The 26,087-nt window shown below is 34.5% G+C and overlaps 1 protein-coding gene across 1 annotated transcript in view; it reads left to right on the top strand.

The window, feature by feature from the left end:
- The first annotated feature begins 5,122 nt into the window (after nt 1-5,122).
- LOC138712123 (parkin coregulated gene protein) overlaps nt 5,123-26,087 on the top strand; it is a 31,313-nt gene continuing 10,348 nt past the window's right edge. Inside the window, exons 1-2 of the mRNA XM_069843546.1 lie at nt 5,123-5,477; nt 12,475-12,646. Of these exons, the coding sequence (XP_069699647.1) occupies nt 5,220-5,477; nt 12,475-12,646 (430 nt within the window). The 5' untranslated portion in view covers nt 5,123-5,219. The remainder of the gene's footprint in view (nt 5,478-12,474; nt 12,647-26,087) is intronic.

Below are 26,087 nucleotides of genomic sequence, written 5' to 3' on the forward strand. Positions count from 1 at the left end.
GAGAATTAAGAGAAAGACTATCAGTAGCCAAGCGAGTAGAGCAACAAGCTAATATTAGTAGATTCAATATTTTGAAATTAAAGGACGAGGAAACTAAGCAACGTTATCAGGTTGAAATTTCAAATAGGTTTGCTGCTTTAGCAACTGCTGACGAAGCTGAGGAAGAGTTAGATGTTAATAGTGTGTGGGACAATATCCGAGATAATGTCAAAATTGCAGCTGAGCAGAGCATAGGTCATCATGAAACTAAGAAAAAAAAACATGGTTTGATGAAGATTGTTCCATTGTAGTAGACAGAAGGAAACAGGCAAAATTGAAATTCTTACAGGATCCAATTGTGGAGAATAGAGATAATTATTTCAATGAAAGACGGGAAGCAAGTCGTACACTTAGGAATAAAAAGAGAGATTACTTGAAGGAAAAACTGAATGAGGTAGAAACAAATAGTAAGAATAAAAACATTCGAGATTTATATAAGGGTATAAAGGAATTTAAAAACGGATATCAGGCAAGGGTAAACGTGATCAAGGATGAGAATGGTGACTTACTTGCAGACACTCATTTAACCCTGAACAAATGGAAAAGCTATTTCGGGCAACTCCTAAATATACATAGGCCAAATAGAAATGATCAGGACGAAATTCAAATACAAACTGCTGAGCCATTCATACCGGAACCCACACTTTCTGAAGTCGAAATTGCGATAGAAAATCTGAAAAAGTACAAGTCTCCAGGTATTGATCAAATTCCAGCAGAATTAATACAAGAGGATGGAAGGACATTATTTAGCGAAATTTATAAACTTGTACTTGCAATTTGGGAAAAGTAAATTGTACCAGAACAATGGAAGGAGTCCATAATCGTACCTATTTTTAAGAAGGGGGACAAGACTAACTGTAGTAACTTTCGAGGAATATCACTTTTGTTGACGTCGTACAAAATTTTGTCCAATATCCTTTTGAGAAGATTAACTCCATATGTAGATGAAATTATTGGGGATCATCAGTGTGATTTTAGGCGTAATAGATCGACTATTGATCAGATTTTTTGTATTCGACAGATATTTGAGAAAAAATGGGAGTATAAGGGTGCAGTACATCAGTTATTCATAGATTTCAAAAAGGCCTATGACTCGGTTAAGAGAGAAGTTTTATATGATATTCTTATTGAATTTGGTATTCCCAAGAAACTAGTTCGATTAATTAAAATGTTTCTTAGTGAAACTTACAGCAGAGTCCGTATAGGCCAGTTTCTATCTCATGCTTTTCCAATTCACTGCGGGTTAAAGCAGGGAGATGCACTATCACCTTTACTTTTTAACTTCGCTCTAGAATACGCCATTAGGAAAATTCAGGATAATAGACAGTGTTTGGAGTTGAATGGGTTACATCAGCTTCTTGTCTATGCGGATGACGTGAATATGCTAGGAGAAAATCCACAAACGATTAGGGAAAACGTGGAAATTCTACTTGAAGCAAGTAAAGCGATAGGGTTGGAAGTAAATCCCGAAAAAACTAAGTATATGATTATGTCTCGTGACCAGAATATTGTACGAAATGGAACTATAAAAATTGGAGATTTGTCTTTCGAAGAGGTGGAAAAATTCAAATATCTTGGAGCAACAGTAACAAATATAAATGACAGTCGGGAAGAAATTAAATGCAGAATAAATATTGTAAATGCGTGTTATTATTCTGTTGAGAAGCTTTTGTCATCTAGTCTTCTGTCAAAAAATCTGAAAGTTAGAATTTATAAAACAGTTATATTACCGGCTGTTCTGTATGGTTGTGAAACTTGGACTCTCACTTTGAGAGAGGAACAGAGATTAAGGGTGTTTGAGAATAAGGTTCTTAGGAAAATATTTGGGACTAAGAGGGATGAAGTTACCGGAGAATGGAGAAAGTTACACAACGGAGAGCTTCACGCATTGTATTCTTCACCTGACATAATTAGGAACATAAAATCCAGACGTTTGAGATGGGCAGGACATGTAGCACGTATGGGCGAATCCAGAAATGCATATAGAGTGTTAGTTGGGAGGCCGGAGGGAAAAAGACCTTTGGAGAGGCCGAGACGTAGGTGGGAAGATAATATTAAAATGGATTTGAGGGAGGTGGGATATGATGGTAGAGACTGGATTAATCTTGCTCAGGATAGGGACCAATGGCGGGCTTATGTGAGGGCGGCAAAGAACCTCCGGGTTCCTTAAAAGCCAGTAAGTAAGTAAGTAAGGATGAGGATGTAATGTAACATTATTTTTCAGACTTTATTAATGAAGTTGAAATCAATACCACTATGAAATCTACTTCGACATGGGAAACTATTAATAATGGAATTCCACAAAGGTAAATTTTAGGTCCCCTACTTTTTCTAATGTTCATAAATGATCTCGCCCCTTAATAAAAGAAGTAGGTCATCCCATTTTATTTGCAAATGACACAAGTACAGTAATTACAGCCAATAACTCCAACACATTCCAATCTTGAACAGAGGTAATTCTCAAAATGTGAGATTGATTCTCAGCCAATAAATTAGTATTAAATTGTAACAAAACTAACAAAATCCAATTTAAATTCTGATCAAATTCAACCTCGCACATCTCAAGCGCAATAATTAACAACAGGACCCTAACAGAAACAACAATAACCAAATTTCTCGGCTTACAAATCGATAAGTTCAATTGGAAAGAGCAAGAATAATAGCAGGTGCGAAATCTACGGCATCGTGTAGGATCATCTTAAAAAAAAACTACAAACAACTTCCATGGCTTGTCAGTATATTTTTTCATTAACAAACTTCCTCGTATGTAATCGTGAAAACTGTGTAACTAATTCAACAGGTCATAGCATAAATACTCGTCAAAAAACTGACTTTCATAATCCATCGGCAAATGTATCGTGCTATCAAAAAGGAGTGCGTTATGTGGCAGTAAAAAATTGTAATAGCCTCCCTGTGGATATAAAAAATGAAACTCAAAAAACATAAGATTATTTAGAGTTAAATTAAAGAAGTACCTTATTTCTCACGTCTTCTATAGGTGAATTTATAACATTCAATAATACTGCATGAATATTTCTGTCTTGTATTAAATTAATATCGATAGTAATTCTTTGTGTTGTACTAGTATATTGTAAAACTCTTCTTTATAACTTATACTCGACTAGACTGTGACTATAATAAGATTCTGTAGTACTATTAAATTATTTTGACATGTTCCATATCCAAGCTGTGAAGCGATGTACGAATACCATGGAATGTAAATAAATAGATACAATACAACACATTTCAAAGGAAATTTCATAAGCAAGCAAAAATGCAACAAAAATTGAAAGCTTAAATCCTATATAATTATATAAAATAAATGAAGCTAATAAAATCAGTTGTATTACAAATTGAATTAATTCTAACGTGTAGTCACTTTAAGGTATGCAGTATCATCACTTGTCCTGGATTCCTGTTAATCCTGTTCACTTGTGCTCATTAGTATGATGATACCATCACAGTCCAGTACATACAATCACGAAGCTCAATACGTAGGGAATATGCATTCAATGACAGCTGAAATTTAGTTATTAGCCTTTAGGATCGCTACTATCGCCTCATCACAGACAATGCGAAATAGTACCGGCACAGTCTATTGTTTCCAGTACTCTCAGTTGCTAACCGCTTGGAATGCTGTACCGCGAGAAATGCAAAAAATCATCTCAAGCTTCGTGACTGTGTGATATTAGACTGTGATACTATCCTACTTGTATTCGTATAGGAGACTATAATGAATGAAAGAAATTTTAACAATAGTATAAATTACAGTAACGTTCCTTTAAATAGCATAAAATCAACCAAAATCTATAAGAGAATTCCGAGAAAAAAAAATTTTATATATTTCTGCAACTAACAATCAAAGAAATATTTGAAAATCAGGTATTATAAAACACGATATCCTTCAGAGGTTAATTCTGTTCTTGATATACATCAACGGCAATAATGGTTTCAAACAATTCTCTTTGCAGATGCACTAGCTTTATATTATTAGCTCCGTAGCATATTTCTGTTTGTTATATTGTAATAACTTATTACAATATAACAAACAGAAATGCTAACAAGTTATTACAATATAACAAACAGAAATACTAAAGTTTGAATAATTATTCAATTACAGGGAGCTACTACCTGAAAACCAGATTTGCGTAGAAATACTAGCTAAAGACTTTGAAACTAAACATAGGCTACTGGCGAAACTTGGCTACACGAGTTCCTGGTTTGAGAAAAGCAAATTATCACTGAATGTAGATACTGTAAGTCAAGTGCAATCAAGTTGCAGATAGAGCACCAGATCAGGTGTTATGCGTATGAAATTATAGTGTCTTTTTTTAACTGTAAGTACTAAATTTTATTTGTCGTAAAAATGCGAGTGTTTTCGTAAGCCACTAATTTGTTCCCTGAATCAAAAATACAATATGGCCTTGCTACGATGTGGCGGTGATATGCTTAACATTTATCGGTTATTTAACGACGCTGTATCAGCTACTAAGTTATATAATAACGATGGAATTGGTGATAGCGAGATGGTGAGATAAGACCGAGGATTCGCCATAGACTATCTAAAATTCGTCTTACTGTTTCGGGAAACATCGGAAAAAGTCCAAGCAGTAATGAACCCAAACGGGAATCGAACCCACGCTCAACTACGGTACAGCAGGCAAACGCGGTACCGCCTGATCTACACAGGTGGACTTTAATGATATTAAATTTTCTCGGAAAAATACCATGCAAATTAAAAACGAGAGTTATGTGTTTTATTAATTATATTAAAGAAATGAAAACTCACCTGAGCTCAAAAGTTATATTTGACATAACTGTGTTAAAGTAATACCTGAGTAAGCATGCTATCGTAAATTCTTATTTACCTTCAATATATAACAATAACTTATGTGATTTACAAACACGCTCAAGATAAAGCAGACATCAACATAAATTTAAATTAAATTGTATGTGAACCTAACCACGACTTTCCATCATGAGTTGAATGAATTGTGGACGACTGTGGGAATGTAAATATGAGCGAATCGATAATGTTTTTCGTTGCCAGGCAACGAGGAAGTTTGTTTCTGTCTCGGAAAAATATGGGTCGTGTTTTCATGGAGCCTGCAGTTCTTGGATATTTAACATGCCGTCTTAGTTGTACAACACTCTGGTAGTGAGGAACTGGAGACAGCTAGATGGTCGTTGGGAAGGAGTTCCGAGAGAGTTTGAGGAGGCCTATGCCCACCGCCCCCAAGAGGGCCACGCCTCGTGTAGTTCCGGCGTTCACAATCCAGGCCTTGCAGAAGGATGTTGCTGTTCAGCCCCCACCGAAAGCAGGAGCATTCCTCGAGAGACCACCGAAACTTCCAACGCAGTTCCGGCGCTTCTACATGCGCGGGGACTTCCCAATAGCCACAGAGTTCGATACGTACGGCAACAAGATAGCGTGGAAGGTAGGATGCAGCTTCTACCCCGATCCTAGATACTATGTTTATATAACTCAAATTGTAATTAGTAATTATTACTCTGGATCAAATAATTTTAGGAGTATATCATATGCCCTTATGTATACGCTTATATATTTATGTAGACCTATTATTTATTTATTATGTAAAGGGAGACAATGGTAAAATATGAAACTGTTTTATAATTATATATCTGACGTAATGTGGAACAGATGCATTATAGGTACCGCCAGTTAATATATCTCCTGAAAACAGATCAACGGAAGTAGCAGTTCGATAAATGATATTATCGATACCTATTGTTTGAATAATAGAGAACAAAAGTTTATTTGTTTACATGTCACGATGGCAGGTATTTAAACATTACACGGTCCAGGGAAAATATTTGCGTAAAAAACTATAGGCCTAATGAATAATAAATAAGTTTGAAGAAGGCAGTGATTTTACATATTATTGAAAGATATAAAAAATGAAGTAATTTTAAGTTGGCTATATTAGAATAACAATCGATAATGTACTATTTCCAAACAATAATATGGATCGATATTATCAAATAGGCTGGCGGTACCTATAATGTCTCTATGTATGTATAGATTTTACAACAGTGGCAACTTAAACAGGAATTGAAAGGAATTATGAAATAAGACGCCTGCTAACAAAAACACGTTTCGAGCTATAAACATTTTATGCAAGAAGTATTATAACATTCATGCTATTACAAAAAAAAGCACAAATAATAACTGAGAAAGGCTAGCCGATTTTTAAGAACAGACCAGCAGCTGATTTAATATTTTTTTAGTAGGTGATTTTACGACTCTTTATCAACATCTTAGGTTATTTTGCGTCTGAATGAGATGAAAGTGATGTCGGTGAAATGAATTCGAGGTCCAGTACCGAAAGTTACCCAGCATTTGCTCATATTGGGTTGAGGGAAAATCCCGGAAAAAACCTCAACCACGTAACTTGCCCCAACCGGGAATCGAACCCGGGCCACCTGGTTTCGCGGCTAGATGCGCTAACCGTTACTCCACAGGTGTGGACGATTTAATATTGCAAAGCAAAACAAATAAATAAATTTTATGCAATAAACTAATTTTGCTTATACTGTAAATGGCAGCAGAGTGCAGATATGGCAATTCTTGGTTTTTTTCCCCGAGTTAAATAATCCAGCCAACAACAGATTTGTGCAAATATCTCATTTTTCTTCAAATTGTCGGTTGGTTTATTGTTATATAGCTCCGTCCAAATTAAATTCAGTAATTTACTAAAATGACTAGCTCTAACCTAGATAGTTTAAAAAGCTTCAAATACTTCGACATTTTATTCTTAAATACATGCTTGTAAAATCACTTGAAATAGATTTCAAGTGATTTCTAAATTATAAAATAAGCATTTACATTGTAGGTTTAACTAAAACTACAGAGAGGTTCCATTATCAGGGCAGATAGGTAAAACCAGAGGGGTTGTTTACGCTGTTGGGCTCGTTATGTTTGGCTGCTCTAAACGACTGATGCACCTTCAAAAATCCCTCCCTATAGTTCGATTAGTTCGATATACGAAAAAATGTCTTTTTTGATCTTTTACGTTTGTAGACAGCTTCTGCAATCTCTCTGATGAGTGACCAGCAATATTTAGCAAGCATACTTGCATTCCACGTTCCACTGAAGCGCTTTTTGAATGTAGATATTTCTTGAAGAAACCTCTCATCGCTTACAACACCAAGATTTTTTGGAAAGAAGTCCAGGTGGCTGTCAGTAAAGTGTACTTTCAGTGACATGTTGCATCCCATAAGGTGAACGTAGTGCAACATTTCACTAATATTAAATAACTTTTTATTTTGGAGAAACAGTACGTGCTGGACAAAAATTAACTGCAGACTCGTTTTTGAGAGCACAAAATACATTGAATACACATATTTTTTTTTATAAAAACGGACAAATTTCATGTTATACAGTTATACTTTTTATTTTGGAGAAACAGTACGTGCTGGACAAAAATTAACTGCAGACTCGTTTTTGAGAGCACAAAATACATTGAATACACATATTTTTTTTTATAAAAACGGACAAATTTCATGTTATACAGTGTTATTTGAAACTTAAACATTTATTTTGAGTGAAATGGTAACTTGTAACACCCATTTACATTACTAATGAAACATTTATTTTGGTTCTGGCCTATCTTTCGGATTCAACGTTTTGAAAATTCTTAAACTCAAGTTATATAGAAGAAATATGAAATTTAGCATCTTATGATGCAATATAAGTTTCTTTGAAGAAAATTAAACTTCGAAAACGTCTTCAGAACCTTACTCTCAACGTCCTTTCCCGTGTTAATGAGTTTCTTGATAACAAACCAACTGTACCCACTGAAATAAATATCCTCACTTCTCCACGTCTGGACTCACTTCACGACAGCTTAATACATTATTTTCCAGATATTTACACAGAAGACTGGCAATACAAATTGGTAAGAGCTTCTTTCACTGTGGATACCGATGAACTTCCAGACAACATCCAGATAAAAACTCCTGAACTTCAGTGTAATAAATTCCCAGGAGCAATTCCAAACCATGAACCTCGAACAGTTCTGGGCGCTGTATCTTCTTGTGTTGCAAGAGAAGCCTCGACAATGATGGTCGACTTCTCTTCTACTTATTCGCGTGAGTCAGGGTTTTCTGCCCTTGCAAATATAAAATCAGAACACCATGCAGGACTGGATGTGGAGAACGACTTTAGTTGTGCTTTTTCCCAGATACATCATCAACGGGCTTAAAGAAATTAATATGTTATGAAGATGGCACATACTTTGTCATTATACGTTTTACTAGTTTCCAACAACTCAGTTCTTTATCATATCATTACAGCCTTTAGTTTATAGTTGATATGCGACAGGTCTTTAAAATGTAGATCTAATTGTGGCATTGTGAGCTGCGCTTTCTTTCGCCTAAATCTTATTTTTATACGTAAAAATTAATTTTTGGTCCTACAGATTATGTTACAGCGCCGGAATGAATTTTTTCCTCTAATAACCATTAATAACCATTCTTATTGTTATAGCCAATAAGTTACTACTATTTTGAATGACAGCTGTCTTTCAAATCCACATTGACCAAAACCGAAGTTGTAATATCTTATATATTATTGTCTAGTTGCATCAAGATGGTTTCCTTGAGGCTTTGATGAGCATTTTTATACCTTTAGCCGTTCTACAGTGATCGAATTAAACTCACCTAGGCCTAGTTAATTCACCTCGTACGATAGTCTGTCTCAAACCCTCCCTGCTATTGCTCAGTGATGGCTAGTAGACATGGTGTTTCAGAAATACTTTGACAAACCTTGGGGGCATGTTCCTTACAACAAAATAAGGAAAAAAATTCATATAAACATGTCTGAAAATCCTTAAGTTTTTTAGCTATTAATGAAAGAATATAATGAAACATCTGTTAGATATAGTCAGCTTGGTAGCAAGTGTTGAAACTTCAATCAGTTCAGAAACTCATAATAAATGTTCAAAATGTTCTCCCCTTGCTTCCACTTTCATTTTAACGAGTTTATGAATTGATTAAAGTTGCAACACTTGCTACCAAGCTGACAATATCTAACAGATGTTTCATTATATTCTTTCATTAATAACTAAAAAACTAAGGATTTTCAGACATGTTTATATGAATTTTTTTCCTTATTTTGTTGTAAGGAACATGCTCCCAAGGTTTGTCAAAGTATTTCTGAAACATCCTGTACATACAACATTACAAACTCATTGCTGTCTTTAATGAAAACAAAACTAGTTTATTTATTACAAACAATAACTAAAAAATCAAATTTATACTAACAAAGTTCCATTCTTTTTAATAAGCTCACCACAAACTTCAACTTTTCAATATCATGAGCTTGTTCAAAATTCGTTCATTCTTCAGGACATGCATATTGTGCTACTTTAATGAAATTTCTAATAAATTATTCTTCCATATATTATGTTTTTTTAGCAATTTCCCACGCAACTTCATAGCTTACCTCGAGAATGTTTTTCCTCATGAGTTCCGGTTCGGTTGTTAAATTTGGCTTATTGTTGGTTGTATTTTATTTATGACTACCGGTACCATAAAACCTGCTTGTTAGTTCTACCAGTTGTTTACCACGACCAGCACCTTCCAAGGGATAAAGATTGTGCCTAAATATATTAACTTATATTACCATAATTTGTATTAATAATTTTATGTAGAATTAGTGTGAATAGATATATTCATTTATAACCAAAAAAAAAAAGAGCTGCATGTTTCAGAAAAAAAGAAATTAAATTGTAATTTAACTGAATATAAAAAATTAAACACTTAAGTTAAAATCCGCTACATACAGCTTGACTTCTAATTTTAATGAGTTAATTATACTTCCGTCTTAATGTTTAAATTGTGTATAAAATAACAGAAAAAAGAAATCAAATACTACAAAAGTGAAAAATAAACGGACAAATGCAGTATATATTGAAATAAACTTAATTGAACTTTTCCTTAGTTTGGGTAAGCTCACTGTCCGTCTCTGCGCACGTATAAGTTGCAATAGTAAAAGTATTCCGCGACTTCTCCTCTTATACCTCCCTTCTTGCACCTTTCCCGTTGCTGTGTTTTGCGGGCTGTATTTCGTGGCTACAGACCAACAATCAGCCGGCAAAGTTAGATTTCCAGTGACTACCACATGTTTACCATGAGCGCGCTGCTACATTACGAATGATTTTCGTGTTGGTTTATTTTGTTGAAATATTAGGAAATTACACCAATCAATCAAGTAAGAAAAATTTATATCCTGTATTAACCCCTTACCGCATAGGTCAGTTTCGCACATACCGGTTTTATATTCAAATAATTTAAGAAGTTCTTTCTTTCTCAACTGATGTCACATATGGTCAAATCCAGTTATTGACAGTGTGCCGTATCTGTCCCAGTATGCAGTTTGAAGTATTATACGCTTATATTATAAGTTACATGAATATAAAACCGGTATGTGCTATATCTGTCCCAGGATGCGGAAAGGGGTTAGACATAAAATACATTCGTTTTCATCCCAAAAGCAATGTAACTTAAGTTATAAAACTTTTCTTTAACTTCAGTTCTAAAACTTTCTTTTTCATAATTAACTTTACATGAATTTCAATCTTTGTATAAGGAGGAAGTGCTCGAAAGAAACTTTTCGCATATATAATATGTGGAACTGAACATAGCCGTCAATCTTAACTCTAAATTTATCTTCAGAATTTCGTGCTTCACCTATGCAAGGCATAGCGTGGGTGTACGCTAGCGTGAAACTTTCGGTAATGTCACTAAAGTTATGTTTGTATTACAGAGGAGACAGCTGAATGTGTGGAAGTGGAGTACGAGGAAGAAACTCAGAGCTAGTTTAGCCCAATTCGGGATGTGTTTTATAGTGCCTATTTGCGTTGAATAGTTTGATATCTGATAATTGTTTCTGACTAAACACACAATGCATTTCTTCATGTTTAAAAGTCATAAAGTACATACTTATGCATTTCTTCATCTTCTTTGAAAAAGCCACGTTTTCTTTTCATGTCGTGCTTCACCGTTGCTGCGTTGTTTTGAAACGTATACGAGTTGCGTGCCGTACTGAAGTAATTGGGCGAGGAGTGGCGATCCTTATACTAGTGACAGACTACAATCACTAATCGCGATTATCGACCTAATCGCGATTATGGTTGTAGAGTGTCACCGTCCCGACCGCTTAATCCTGTTTCCAGAACTAGATAATCGCGCTGAGGCACGGCCCAGTGGACGAAAGTAACATTTTAGTAATCTTTGGCTTCGAATCACCTTGATTTATATTATTTAGGAAGTCGCGATAGCTTCTGCTGTGGAATTTTGTTACTTCTTCCATTGTACTGTATTATATGAAAGAGAAACGAAAATTAATGTCTAGAAAATGAAATTTGGCTACTATTAGACGTATTGGAGAAATTTAATGCAGATGAGAGAAAAGTAAAAAGAAATATATTAATAAATAGCAGACGAACTATTCATATATGAAGGACAACAGAAGGCTGCTGAAAGATGTTTCATTTCAATAAATCTTGGTTTATAAACTGTAACTGATTTCTTTTGCAGATTTTAAATTCCAGTCTTCTTAACGACGATATCGTTGAGGTTGGGGTTCATTTTAAATATATATTTTATTACAAATTAATATAAATCGTAGGCCTAATGACATAAATTATATAGGTTATAAAAATCTCTTTCCAAAATAATATAAATAACAATTGTATAAATTGTAACTGTCTAGATTATAAAACATATAAAAATTTTAACAAATAAATTCTCATATCAAACTGTAATGAACAGAAAAAAAAAAGAAAAAAAGGAAAAACAATGAACAAACATCGAAAGAAAGTAGGCCTAAGAACTTCAGATGTTGTCCAGAAGAGAAATAAACATAAAGTAAAAGTTATTTCCTCTATGGTAATTCAGCTGTTGACCAGACGGGACTAAGCATGACATAGTGTGTCCATACATTTTCGGTAATCGCGATCGGAGACAATCGCGATAATGGTAATCGCGATTAGCGATTGTAGTCTACCACTAGCATTAGCGACAATCCTGCGGGGGCCACAGTGGCACGTAGTTCCACGAATGTCTATGCTGGCCTTCTAAAGTCGCACTGTTTCATATTAAAATTATTATCGGTAGGAATAACACAATGTTAACTAACAACGTGCTAGAAAATTTTATTAAAATGCAATAGTCTGAAAAAAAAAATTCTTAAAATGTTGACGCGTTGTTATCAAATAATATGTTAGTATTCTTCTAATATCTACTGATGAAATCAGCGATAAGAAACTAAACTATAACAAGGAATATCACTCACATGGTAAACCAACAGAATAGTTGTGAAATGAGCAAAATAATGAGAAAGTATGTCCTCATCTTGAATACACCGATGATTTCATAAATATATAACACTGACTATAATTTCTTTGCCAGGTAGAAATTGAGAAACTCGACTATCACCACTACCTGCCGATGTTCTTCGATGGCCTCTGCGAAACGGTACATCCGTACAAGTTCTTCGCTCAGCAGGGGATCCAGGACATGTTGGAGCACGGCGGGCCCAAAATTCTGCCCGTTATCCCGCAGCTCATCATACCCATCAAGAGTAAGCCGTCCAACTTCAACAATAAAGTAATCTTATATCTTCTTATACTGTGCGCTGGGTTTCAGTGACCTTCAGTGCCATTTTGTGACTATAACTCGACTGTTTGCCGGTTAGACATAAAGGCAAACGTGTGTTATTCTTCCTTCCTCTTCACTTCCCAAGTATGGCTTCTGAATTTACTGGTGAAATATTAATTCTCCTATGATTGTGACTGTGTTATAGAGCTTTTTAGGGCCTAAACCCTTCTTTAGGATCATGTACATTTAGTGAGAAAAGGTAATATTGTTTTGAATGGCAGATCAACTCCTGAATTAAAAGACATGAAGACTAAATCACATGGAGGTTTCGAAAGACATTTTAATGCATCATTGTATACAGAATCACCGTGGCTATGCGGTAGTGCAAAATTATCACACTCTTTTGCTGGTTGTGTTTACTTTATTCAAATGAAAAAAAAAAACGCCTGGATCAAAGATGGTATCAAGAATATTGATAGTTTTCGTATGCTATAAGCGCGTCATGAAAATTATAAAAATCAGGTTGCATCCGTTGTTTTTCTAGCGCGTTTTGGCAAAACGAGAATAGACTTGTCATTAAGCGAGGCATTTAAAAATCGACAGAAAAATACAATGAAGTTGTGAAAAGAAACAGATATGTCTCGTTTAATAAGTGCAGTGTGTTACTTGGCCCAACAAAACTTCCGTTTAGGGGTAGGGATGAGTCCGATAGCTCTGTCAACAGAGGCAAATATGTGGAACTTTCACACCTCTTTGCACAAACTGATGACAATAATTTTATTTAGACCACCACCTTCAGACTGTTACTGTGTTTTCTGGGATATCAAATGACATTCAGAATGATTTAATTGAATGTGTTTTTCGCGTTTTGATTAATGAAATTAAAAAGGAAATGAGTGAAACAAGTTATACAGAGGGGTCCAAAAAAATGTACTCACTGTTTGTAATTAAATAATTTCTAAACAAAAGGACATACATACACTCACTAATGCAATGCGTAATGTAGTGTAAGGTATTAAATTGGTCATGGTAGGCGGAGTTCGCGCATGCGCGAGTGGTTGGTGGTTATTGGTGGAGCGAGCCAATATTAGCTAGTGCAGCAGAAGACAGTCAAGTAGCAACAATGACAGATTCGCTTATCGTTTGTTGAACGCAAGGCTGTACTGAAGTGGTATTGGAAGTACGAGAACATTAAGGAGATACAACGGCAGTGGCAGAGAGGGTTTGGAACACCGCCACCAACACGTCGAACAATTGCCCGCATTCGCGATAATTTCGAAGCCGATGGAACTGTTAAAGATGTTCACAAGGAAAGATCCGGCCGACCACAAAGGATTTTGCCTGCCATCCAAAACCTGTATGGTGATGAATCCGTTTACATGCATCAAGACGGAGCATCGCCTCACTACCATCAAGATGTCAGGTCGTACCTTGATAGAACTCTATCCGGACGGTGGGTGGGTCGAAGAGGTGCTGTTGAGTATCCACCTCGGTCGCCTGATTTGACACCTCTGGACTTCTACCTCTGGGTGACCATCAAGAATGACGTGTATCGGCAAAGACCAGCAACAATCGTGCAAAAATCGAAGAGTCATTTGCTGCCATTATGCCAGATACACTAACAGCCGTAGTTCGGTGTGCAGTTCGGCGCCATGGGCGTTGTATACAAGTTGGTGGTGGTCATTTCGAACACATACCATAACCCTCTCACAGTGCCACAAATTGTCACGTCAAGTCAAATATGTCACGAGATATGGACTTGCAAACAGTGAGTACATTTTTTTGGTCTCCTCTGTATTGCTGTGGTCATGGATGAATCGACAGACATATCCAATAAATCACAGTTATTGACGTATTGAATTGAAGTACAAGTAGGCGCAACACAACTTCTGGCGGATCTTCAGTACTTTCAGGAATTTTTTTCCACATTTATTATTACTATTCCTATAATTCTATTATTCTTCGCATAATTCTATACATTGCATATTGTTTTTGAAAGGAAAATATATATTAGTAAGACGTTAGTGCAACGCTCGAAAGAAATTCATCCTCTCCTCAACTGTGGTATTATTTTCGTACCGGCAATATCTAGGAAATTCCCAAGCAACGTCACTGCCGCATATGATCCATGTATCTTAATGTTGTGTATCATCTGATATCTTCTTCTACCCCGAACTTCTATTCCATTCACCATTCCTTCCAGAGCATCATTTAGTAGGCAATTGTGAAAAATTATATTTTACAAGACTTGGAAGGTTAGTTTTTCACTTCGGAAACCAAGTTTACATCGTAGCGAAATCAAAATTGAATTTTTGATGAGAAAAAAAAAACAGGGCTACCTCTTCTGCCAAAATGTCACTAATTATTCCATTAGACACAATCATCATAATTCTGATGCGTAGTAATTTCACATCCCATGAGACACCAGGCACAACACCAAAGAAAGCAAATCTATATATATATATATATATATATATATATATATATAATTTGAACTGGTAATGGAAATTACGGGAAAAGGGCTGAACGGATTTTAATAAATGACCCCTCATTTTGAAGCTTGGAACTCAAAGTTTTTCAGAAAGATAGTAGTTTTCAGTGAAATGTCAATTTTTCAACATAATTTTCCTTTTTCTAAAATCCATCTGTCGTCAGTTTTGAGAACTAGCTAATTGCATTTCAGAATAAAACAAAACACACACTACAGTAAACAATATTACACGAAGGCCATGACCTGCAAGAATGCTGACATATTTAGAGCTCAAATTAAATTGGTTATTAAAAACTTAATACTAAAAATAATCTACAGGTTCGATTCTGTGGTGTGTAATTTTCTGGGTACAGCTGTGTATTGGATATTAAAAACTACAAAACTTGAAGTGGTTTGATGACATTATTACCATTAGAAATGAAATATTATTGTAGTTAATGCTATGATGTGACTATTTTTCATTAATTATACATATTAATGCTATGACATAAAAGTGAAACGTTTTGGGATTATATAAGTAGATGTAGAGAGTAACTTAAATTAGATTTTGATTTCTATATTTTACTGAGTGGCGGCTATATAGGTAGTATATGTTGCCGAAAGCTATAAAACTTACGTAAGATAATAATATTATTAAAAATCCAATATTTTTATAGTTATTAATCAAATGGGGTTGGGTCTTTTTCATATATTATTTAATAGCGGTGTGGTGTAGATATTTATATGCGTGGTTCTCTTCAGTATTGGCTCGAGAGAGAATCTTTCATTATTATGGAAGCAAATAACTTTCAGAATGTCTGGCATTCTTCATTGAAAATAAATATGAAAAATGTTTATTTGAACGTCTAATGAACTTAGTTTGCAGCCTTTGCTGCACAAGCCACTAGTATCTTTAGAATTTTGACGGCAAGAGTCCATAATACAATATAAACAAAAAATCGTATTAAAATAATCACATACATTCTTGTTAACCTACAATGCATCCATTGCTGAAACTATAGTAACGACCAAAGGTATGATTTAATTTTGAAATCTGTAGACATTAGGCTGATGCAGGTCTGTGTAAGTTTCTTGTAATTTTCTCACATCCTTATTTCTAATCAGTGCTGACTATAGCGCTTCATTTTCGTTGCTTCGTGTAATATTTAGAGAAGAGAGAGATATATATCGGCCAAGCTGACAGATCAAGAGCTTGGAAAATAAAGTAAGTCATACTTAGTTCACGTTCTTAGATTACGCTGAGATGTTATCTGGGTTAAAAAACTAATTGCTGTAAATACATCAACGCGTCCGCATGAAATAATGCGGCTCTGTTTTGAGGAAACACAATATTATTAATAAAACTATTTGCACGAAAATGTGTCCATGGGTTGAGAATCCATTCCCATTGTTAAAATAGCTGTAGGAATGATATTTCTAACTACTACAAACTAAGCTTACTTACTTAAATTTATAGGCTACATCGTGAACGAGTTGAACATATAGGCGAATCAGTGGCGGCTCCTCCATATTTCTTAAGAGGAGGAAAGAGGTTAACACCATGAAATGACACCTTCTTGAATGAAACATGCTACAAATTTAATTAGCCTACATGCATACATGTAAGACCAGGTAGTGTTGGGGTTGGCCTTCCCTTCTGTATAGCAATAATCTGTTCTTGTAAACTGAGTTTCCTAAATTGTCCAAAATATATTATGTTTTCACTTCCTTTCATTGTTGAATAATTGCGCAAATTAACAATTACAAGGAAATTCACAACCTCGTAGCATTTTTCGAGCACACTACAGCATCACACGTGTTGGAAGAGACTAGCTACTAACTCATAACCGGGACCGTTTTACGGAACTGGAAATGGGAATGGGAAATAATCTGAGGAAAGCGAGAACACTGCACCCACCCACGTGGTCTCTGTTGCCACATGTACATTTTACAAGTTCAGTATCACATGCTTTTGAAGAATGTCAGTTCTTGTAAGGTCATACTATCATTATTGTTCAAAGCTGCCGGTGGCCTATTAATTTTTTATGTTAAAATGATGTAGTTTTGAGTACCTACTTTCAGTTTCAAATATATTTGTACAAAACTGACAACTTGACTGTTGCCCTGTCTAGTAAACAATGGATAGAAGTGAATTTCAGAGGCCAACTACGTAGAACTACTTCCTCTTTGTTTTACATAAACCCGACTTTAACTTTCAGATATCCACGAAAGTTTCAAACCATGAATAGTAGCCTATATAAAGTGCTATGAATAATATTTTTGATTTATAATTTAAAAAAAAAGTTTATATGGTGTCTTTCATAGCGTTGCGTTAAAATTGTTTTTGTTGTGCCTCCTCCTAGATGTGTTCTAGTCTGGTTGAATGCAACATCGTTAGATGGCAGCGGTAACGAGCATGCTGCACGACCAGTCGGTTTCTATTTCCGGCCCATGCGCAGATTCAGAGGTGGATCTCCTCCCTCTCCGTTCATTTCCTCGCTTTAAAACTCTGGTTCTTTCTCTGGCCGCTAGTGCGCTGTTGTCTATGTGTGTTAACTGCAATAGAGGAGGAATGGAATACCTTTCCTCTACACAGACAATCTCGCATCTTTCTTACAGTTTTCTACAGCACACGAGCGCGCGTAGTTTAAAACTCGATCAACCGAGTTCTTCTTATAGCTGTGAACTTAAAAATTATCGAATCTTCCTCGAATTTCAAGGCACATATTTTATTTGGTATTTACTTTCAAAAGAAGAAAAATGTGAGGAGGACGTTCCTCCCTTCCCTTCCCCGAGGAACCATCACTGAGGCGAATATACTGGGAGCATAGGAGGATAATGCCCCAGGTCAAATTGATATACGGTAAGTTACTGTTTCTCTGTAGCCTTTGGTATGAAGAAAGCATAATTCTACAAATTAATATGCAAATCAACGTTCACGTAAACGTTATGTTTCTAAGTATAGGAATTCATTATGTGATTTATATTTTTATAGTATCAGTGAGAAAGAATTGGGGCAAGCCTGAAACATTTCCTAGAGCAGAGCCTATGGTACGCATACCACTGGTATACATGTGCCTCTGTTGGGTGGTACTTGAAGTATGAAATAAATTACATAAATTGTTATGAAATATTAAAAACAAATGTGACCCGTTGCGCGAAAAGGGACCTAATGTTGTGAAAGGAAATTTTACAGGATAACAAAATAACGAATTTGCGGTGTAAAAACTGCATTTATATGTTTTGACATCTTGCGCTACATGTAGGCTTTTTTTACATATTAAACTAGGACATAGTTTTATACAGTGGTTCTTAACCCTGCGTTACTCATGTTATAAATATTCTCACCATTGCTCAGGTGGGGTTTCACAAACCCCATTTTAAATAACTAATATATTTTTCCGCAAGTTTCAGAAATCAGATAAACGCAATTAAATATACTATTCTTAGTTCAATTAAACAATTTCTTAAGTGAACTCTTCTGGATGTGATTGAAAAGTATACAGATGCACAGAGTACACACTAGCTCCATCTCTTAGATTTTAGTTGAAATATACGCACCGGGGTTTACCACACCCCACCTGAGTAATGCAGGGTTAAATACTTAAATCTTTCTTATAGTTGATAAGAAAACAAGTGAAATCTTTAATTGCATTTTTCTCGAAAAGTACACAATGTAATATCAACATTCAGTAAGTAATGCTGTATATTAAAAACTATAGCACCTAGAATCATGATTTTTTTTAAATGCTCAGTATTCCATCCTCTTTTTGAAACCACAAAAAAAAAATGAAAAATTCGTCTTCAGGTCCCATTTCTTGCAACTAGTCACCATATAGCTGTTTTCTATACACTTTTTGGAACGCTCCATTAAATAAATTCAAAGAATAGCTGTTTCTTAATTTTATTTAACACGACTAAATAAAGACTCAATAATTATTATTGGTATTGGTTCACAGAAACGTTTATTATGACCCTAGGAGCGACACATGGAGTTTTCCAATAATAAATTAGGTTAGTGATAAAACTAATGTCCTAAGTAAAAATAATGGTAGCCTACGTAATTGAAAAAGGTTGAGAGCTGCTGTTCCAGAGAGTTCATTCAGTTCAATTCACGTGACAATGAGTTCGCGAGACAGCTGTTCCTTTTTTAGAAGCACAGAACAAAGTGGAAGTAAACATTAATAGGCCTAATAGTAGAGTAACCTGCTAATATTGTGGATAATAGTGTAAATGTTGATGCATCTGCTGTTATTGTGGGTGATGACCAGACTTCGAAGTTCAGGTCCCGATGGAGGAGATACAGGTTAACTGATAGCGGAGTGTTGGACGGAGGTGGGAGAAGAGGCTAGAGCTTGTTTACTTTTTCCGGTCTGGTTGGAGGTTTCGTACGCAATAGAACTGAAGCTGGGACAGTTGGGATTATGTAAAGTCATTGCGATGTCGAAAGCGAAATTCAATTGGAACAAGTTTTTAAATATATATTATTCAATTCTTTCCATAAAGAAACCTTATAGTAGAAATAATTTGGACTTGCAAAATGCGTCACAATATTGCTGGCAAAAAAATGCAGCCTTAATTATTATGGACTAAAATTTATAACGAGAGGCTTTTGAAGTACCGGTATCTATATTTAAAAATTATGCTGTATAAATACAAATTAGGAATTGGAGATATTTAGAATACGTAATTTAAATCAGTATTAATATATTACATTTAACGCACTGTATATTTTAAATAAGTATATTGTTAATTTGTAATACCGGTACTTCATTTTAATTCATTTGATTCTCAGTTTACTCTATTTTGTTATCAAGTTAACCTACAAAACTTTCATTTTTACTTCTTACTAATATTAAATTATTCTTACTAAATAGAATACTTTAGTTATTTTGAATTTAAGTATAATATTATCTTCGTTTCTTAGTAATGAGTTTTAATCGCACGGGGGTTGGATTTATATTAAATAGAACACAGTTTTCTAAATGTTTTAGCCTATCTAAATATTGTTTCTTTTATTGTAATCTAATTAGTTTTAGACAAGTCTATTTCTGTGACCTATGTTTCATGATTACTAAAGATGAGAGATTTGTGCGGTTTGTCATCAGGTTGCGTGTGCATAGACGTTATACAGCTGTATGCCCAGTGCCTGTGTTGACTTCCGACGTAAACAAGCCACGCGAAGAGTACAGTCTAAAAATGAGAAATGCATCACTCCGTTAATGTCTAGCAGATGACAATTTACAAATATGAGAAATATGTAGAAACAATAGTATAGTTAGAAGAAGAAACTTGCCTTTATGATTCATCCATAGCTTCAGAGGCATCACAAGCCGAATTGCACTGCACTACTACAGACTGTTAAATTATCGAATGTCAAACGTCGTCGTCGATCACTCAAACAGTTTTTGAACTGCGAAAAGCTTCTTTGAACGTCACAGTACGTTAAGTATACTATCCTATCGTCTGATGATTTTGCATTATTCAGCCTGTTACAAATTGTTAAATAGCTCTTATTTTTCTATTATTTATTCTTTATTCGCTATGTGCAAGGTCTTGCAGGTCCTTTCTTGATTTTTTCTGACACCTCTTTTATTATTGCTATGTCCTTGGATATTTCCAAACCAGATAGTCTTTACGGAGAGTTGTCTGATTCGGAACGCGCTGCTTGGTATATTTTTCCAAAAATCCTCGAACGGAATATTTGCTTTAATCATCATCGCACATAAATCCTTAACAAATTCTGATTTTGCATTTCATACTAATTTTGATGTTGAGAAAATCACCACCTTTAAAACGCGTGCAACATTGTCTTTATGTTTTCTGCTGTTACAATGTCTTTTTACGTGATACTTCATACATAATATTGTAATTTCATACTCACATTCTGTACATAAAATTCTGTTTGCTTGGATGCGCAACATTTCACTGCTGTATCTCCTTAACAAAGTATTTAATTTCACATCCTTTGTTTCCTTAGTTTCCGTCATTGTAGGTAACTACTGCTCCGTTGACCACTGCAGTGCATTGGACTATGAAGGTCTGTGTTCGTTTCGTGTTATAAGACGGCAAGTAGGCAAATGGATAGAGTGTAGTTGCTTTTCTTTTGGTTGCACTGGTCGTAGTCGTTCACCTGTCTGTCCACCTATGCTCCCTGTCGAGTCAACGTGTTTTTCGTGCTGCGCACAAACCCCTCATCTTTAATGATTACTGTGTTTATGTCGCTGCTTTTCCTTATTTTGTCATTTATGTAGGCTTACAGTTACAAATGGTATGTGTTCTGATATTCTAATAATTAAGTATTATTATTACTATTATTATTATTATTATTATTATTATTATTATTATTATTATTATATTATTATTATTATTATTATTATTATTATTATTATTATTATTATTATTATTATTATTATTATTATTATTAAAAGTATTATGAAGTATGGTACCTTTGTAAATATTATTGCCTAGTATAACAGTTTATAGAACTAAGAATAATATTACGTTTCTACAATGTATTTTGTATAATGTATAATATTTACGTTTGTCCCTTATGCGAACATTTAATTTTTCCTTGCTCAGTCTGTATTGCTCCATCCAACTAACATGATGTACAGCTGTCAAAAGAAAAAGTGGCCGCTCTCCTGAAACAAAGTTCCCTTCGGGTATCTTTGTTACAATTCGGAGGCAGGCGATGTTACATGTTGTTGGACCACGTTGCCTGATATCTACAGTTATAATTGAAGTATTCTGTGTGTTATTCGATAGCGTAATGGTAGCGTTCAGGCCTCTTATTCATGAGGTCCTGCGTTCGACTACAACCTCGTGCTTTTTATGTTCTTTTTTATTCTGTTTTTGAGAGAGACAAACTATACATAATGGCTCCTTTCTCTTTTACGATTATTTTAGTAATTAACATCAGGTTCATTAATATATTATGCCATGACTTTATCATTATGATATTGTGGCTGCAAATGGAAAGAAAAAAGATTTTATTCTCAATAAAAATATCTTTCGTGGCAAAAACAAAACAAATTTACTGGCGTCGGTCTTAAAACATTCAAACAATTAAGCGTTCCAAAAACAAAACAAAAAGCCACAATACTATATTTAGTCTATCTTCCTCTTACCTCGATCATCTTGCAGTCGAGTGGGCATGGAATTGACTAGTCTTTGCAAATAGCGACTGTTCTTAGACACGATATTCCAGGCATTCTGAACATACATACATAAGTGTTCTGTCCATGGGCAGGTCATTCATTGCAAACCCAGCAATCTCCAATCTTTCCTATTTTCTGCCTTCCTCTTAGTCTCCGCATATGATCCACATATCCTAATGTCGTCTATTATTCTTTTCAACCAGAGACCCAACCAATTCCTTTTTCTCTTTCTAATCAGTTTCAGCATCATTCTTTCTTCACTCACTTTTTCAAAACAACTTTTTTATTTCTTATTCTGTCTGTCCACTTCACACGCACCGTTCTTCTCCACATCCAAATTTCAAATGCTTCAATTCGTTTCTCTTCATTTCGTCGTAATGTCCATGTTCCTTTCCCATACAATGCCACACTCCACACAAAGCACTTCACTAGTCTCTTCCTTAGTTCTTTTTCTAGAGGTCCGCAGAAGATCCTTCTTCTTCTATTAAAAGCTTCCTTTGTTCATGTTTGCAGTTTTTCTTGGGAAGGATAGGCCTAAATGCGGTAACATCCCGTTGCTTTCCGCACACCACTATCTCTTTCGAATCTTATTAAATTCCAGGGGGCCCAAGCGTGGAGATGAGGAGAGTGGATTTGACTAATTGGGCCCTCCGGACTTCACCGAAAGTCACGGCAAGGGTTAAATATTAATTCTATCAGGATGTTTGACCCGATCAGAGACCGGGAAATCTCAATTAGCCTTTGCCCCCCGCATCCTGGACTAGTTTCTACGAATCATCAGAAAATCTTAGAGTGTGATTGGGCCAACTTTTCCGAAAATGTTTCCACACTTTTGCCCTCGTAGCTCAGCGGACGAACGTCGGAATTTAGATGTCAACGTCTCAGGTTCAACTCCTCGTTACTCCTTTTCATTTTATTGTGGTTCAAGATAGCATAATGTAATAATACAAAAAGAAAAATTAATACCAGTATTATGCAACTGGATTTTTCCAAACCTAATATTAAATTTGTTATTTATATCGCTAAAGAAAGATTACAATATAAATAACTTGAATATTATTTATACAGTATCACTAAAGAATGATAACAGAATATAAATGATAAATATCGGTTTGTTTAATTAATATAAGATATTATATAATACGTATTTAATTATGTAAATAAAATAGACTAACCTATTTTACAAAGAAAGATGGTTATTTGTGTTATAATAATTACTTACATAAAATACAGATTATTTATATTGCGAAAGAACAATAACAATATAAATAACTTGAATATTATTTTATAATGCTAATGAAGGAAAACAGAATATAAATGATAACTTGAATATTATTTATATCGCTAAAGAACGATAACAATATAAAAAACGTGACTATTATTCATATCGGAATTTCAACAGATTTATTACAGATGTATTTAAGAAATTGTAGAAGAATAGTAATTAGTAACAGTGTCCTATTTATTCTTCTTGGAGCCAAATTTGTAACTCTTGAAAGTGTGGTTACTATGTTGAAGTGTGTGTGTTGCAATGAATGCTTGATTTGTTATGTATGTGAGTCAGTTATGGGATGCTTGATGTCGTCGCAATGTCGTAATTATAGTTTGATTGTGTTTGTGTGACCATTGTGTATTAATTTATGATGTATGGTACGGAAAGCTGCATATTTGTGTTATAGAAGTGTTACGCATGTCTGTTGTTAATGTTTTTGTATGTTTCAATTTGATAACTGATATTTGTTTTGCAATCGCAATGCCTAATTTACGGATTGTTGATGTTTTGTTTACATCGCGTAAGCTAATTTAATTTTCTTTTCCGTTTCTCTTTATGCTTATCTTTTTTGTGTATAAAACTATAGCCCTAACATACATATGTAAAATAGGGCTAACCCCCATTGGAGATACAATAATAATTATTATTATTCATATCGTTATAAAACGATAACAGAATACAAATGATGACTTGAATTTTATTCATATCTCTAAAGAACGATAACAAAATATAAATAACGTGATATCCATAAAGAACGATAACTGGATATAAATGATAATTTGAATATCATTTACATCGCTAAAGAACGATTAAAAAATAAAATGAAAACTTGAAGAAGGCCCGAACCCACAACCTTTGAATCATTAAACAAGCACTCTACCGCTGGTCTGCGAGGCGCAGATATGGAACACTTTCATAGTTCCGGAACTACTTGTACAAGCACATGCATCGTGTAGCATCGCCGCGACCCGAAGTGGACTTTGAAAATATTCGCTGTTCACGAGTGCGGCCACTTCTTTTTTTTTTTTTTTTTTTGACAACTGTACGTATGAGGGAGGGACTACCTTGCCAGCTGCTTTGTAAACATTGTATTATTCTGTGTGTACTTAACTTCAGAGTAAATGGAGTCCTGCGTTTGGTTACCTAGGGTCACAATTCAGCCCGCACCATTGTAGTAACATATGGGGTAGTCAGTGACATTGAACCCCAGACACACAGTTCAGATCTGCCTTTAGTAAGGCAGTCAACATGCCGAAACAAAACAAGCAGTAGTAGACAGTGTAAATAATTTCGTTTTTACTGGGATTCATTGTATCATTTTAATTTCCACCATTTATTTATTTATTTCAGTGCTTATTTATTTAATTTATGTGTGCAGTACATACATAGACCTGTGTCCAATTCACGTGAAAAACAAGTATTCATAATTAATTTCTATAATCTACAAATATTTCTAAATGAAAAAAGTTAAAAAAATCAAGGCCGAAGTCTTGAATACACATGCTTATTGAGTTAACTTTCTTTTAATGATTTCGTGAGAGACTGTTCTAGCTTACAGTATCGAGATTTTCTTCCGTTAGAACGCGATTTATATGTCTTATTTATTTTTAATTGAGACAGCTTCTCTTACTGTGTTTATTAAGCTGTGAATTCGTTGTTCTGATATGCCCTACATATCTACTACATTGCCACGAAATAAACTGAAGTGCACCTAATGGAAGTCAGCTGTATACTAATGCTGCAATCTTGATGTCCATTCAGCCTATGTTATTTGTACACACTACTCAGCACAAAAAACTTTCTGACACTCGATCCGGGGAAATGTACACACTATTTCTTCGCCGGCACTTACCTAAGAGAAACCTGTCTCCTAGCAAAAGCTCTATACAATACATACAAAATTATACAGTAGAAACAACTGGAAAGATCAAATTAACAGGATGAATCAGAAAACAGTAACCAAATTAATCCTATAGCCTACTATACCCCGAAATGATATAGGAATTCAGGAAGACGAAGAAGAGATGGGCGGAGACCATAACAGAGCATTGAGGCCTAACACTTAAATATTTTAAATTATTATTATTATTATTATTATTATTATTATTATTATTATTATTATTATTATTATTATTATACATATCTGTAGATTAAACATACTTTCAAATAAAGAATAATAAAACCGTCTTTTAGTAAAAAAGTGGACTGCATCATCCCAATATATTTTCAAAAGTTTATGTTAAAATTATTATTATTATTATTATTATTATTATTATTATTATTATTATTATTATTATTATTATTATTATTATTATACATAACTGTAGATTAAACATACTTTCAAATAAAAAATTATAAAACCGTCTTTTAGTAAAAAAAATGGACCGCATCATCTCAATATATTTTCATAAGTTTATGTTAAAATTATTATTATTATTATTATTATTATTATTATTATTATTATTATTATTATTATTATTATTATTATTGTATCCACAGCCTCTAACTGCTCTTCGGATCA

The sequence above is a fragment of the Periplaneta americana genome, chromosome 13, assembly GCF_040183065.1.
Source record: "Periplaneta americana isolate PAMFEO1 chromosome 13, P.americana_PAMFEO1_priV1, whole genome shotgun sequence".
Taxonomy (NCBI): Eukaryota; Metazoa; Arthropoda; class Insecta; order Blattodea; family Blattidae; genus Periplaneta; species Periplaneta americana.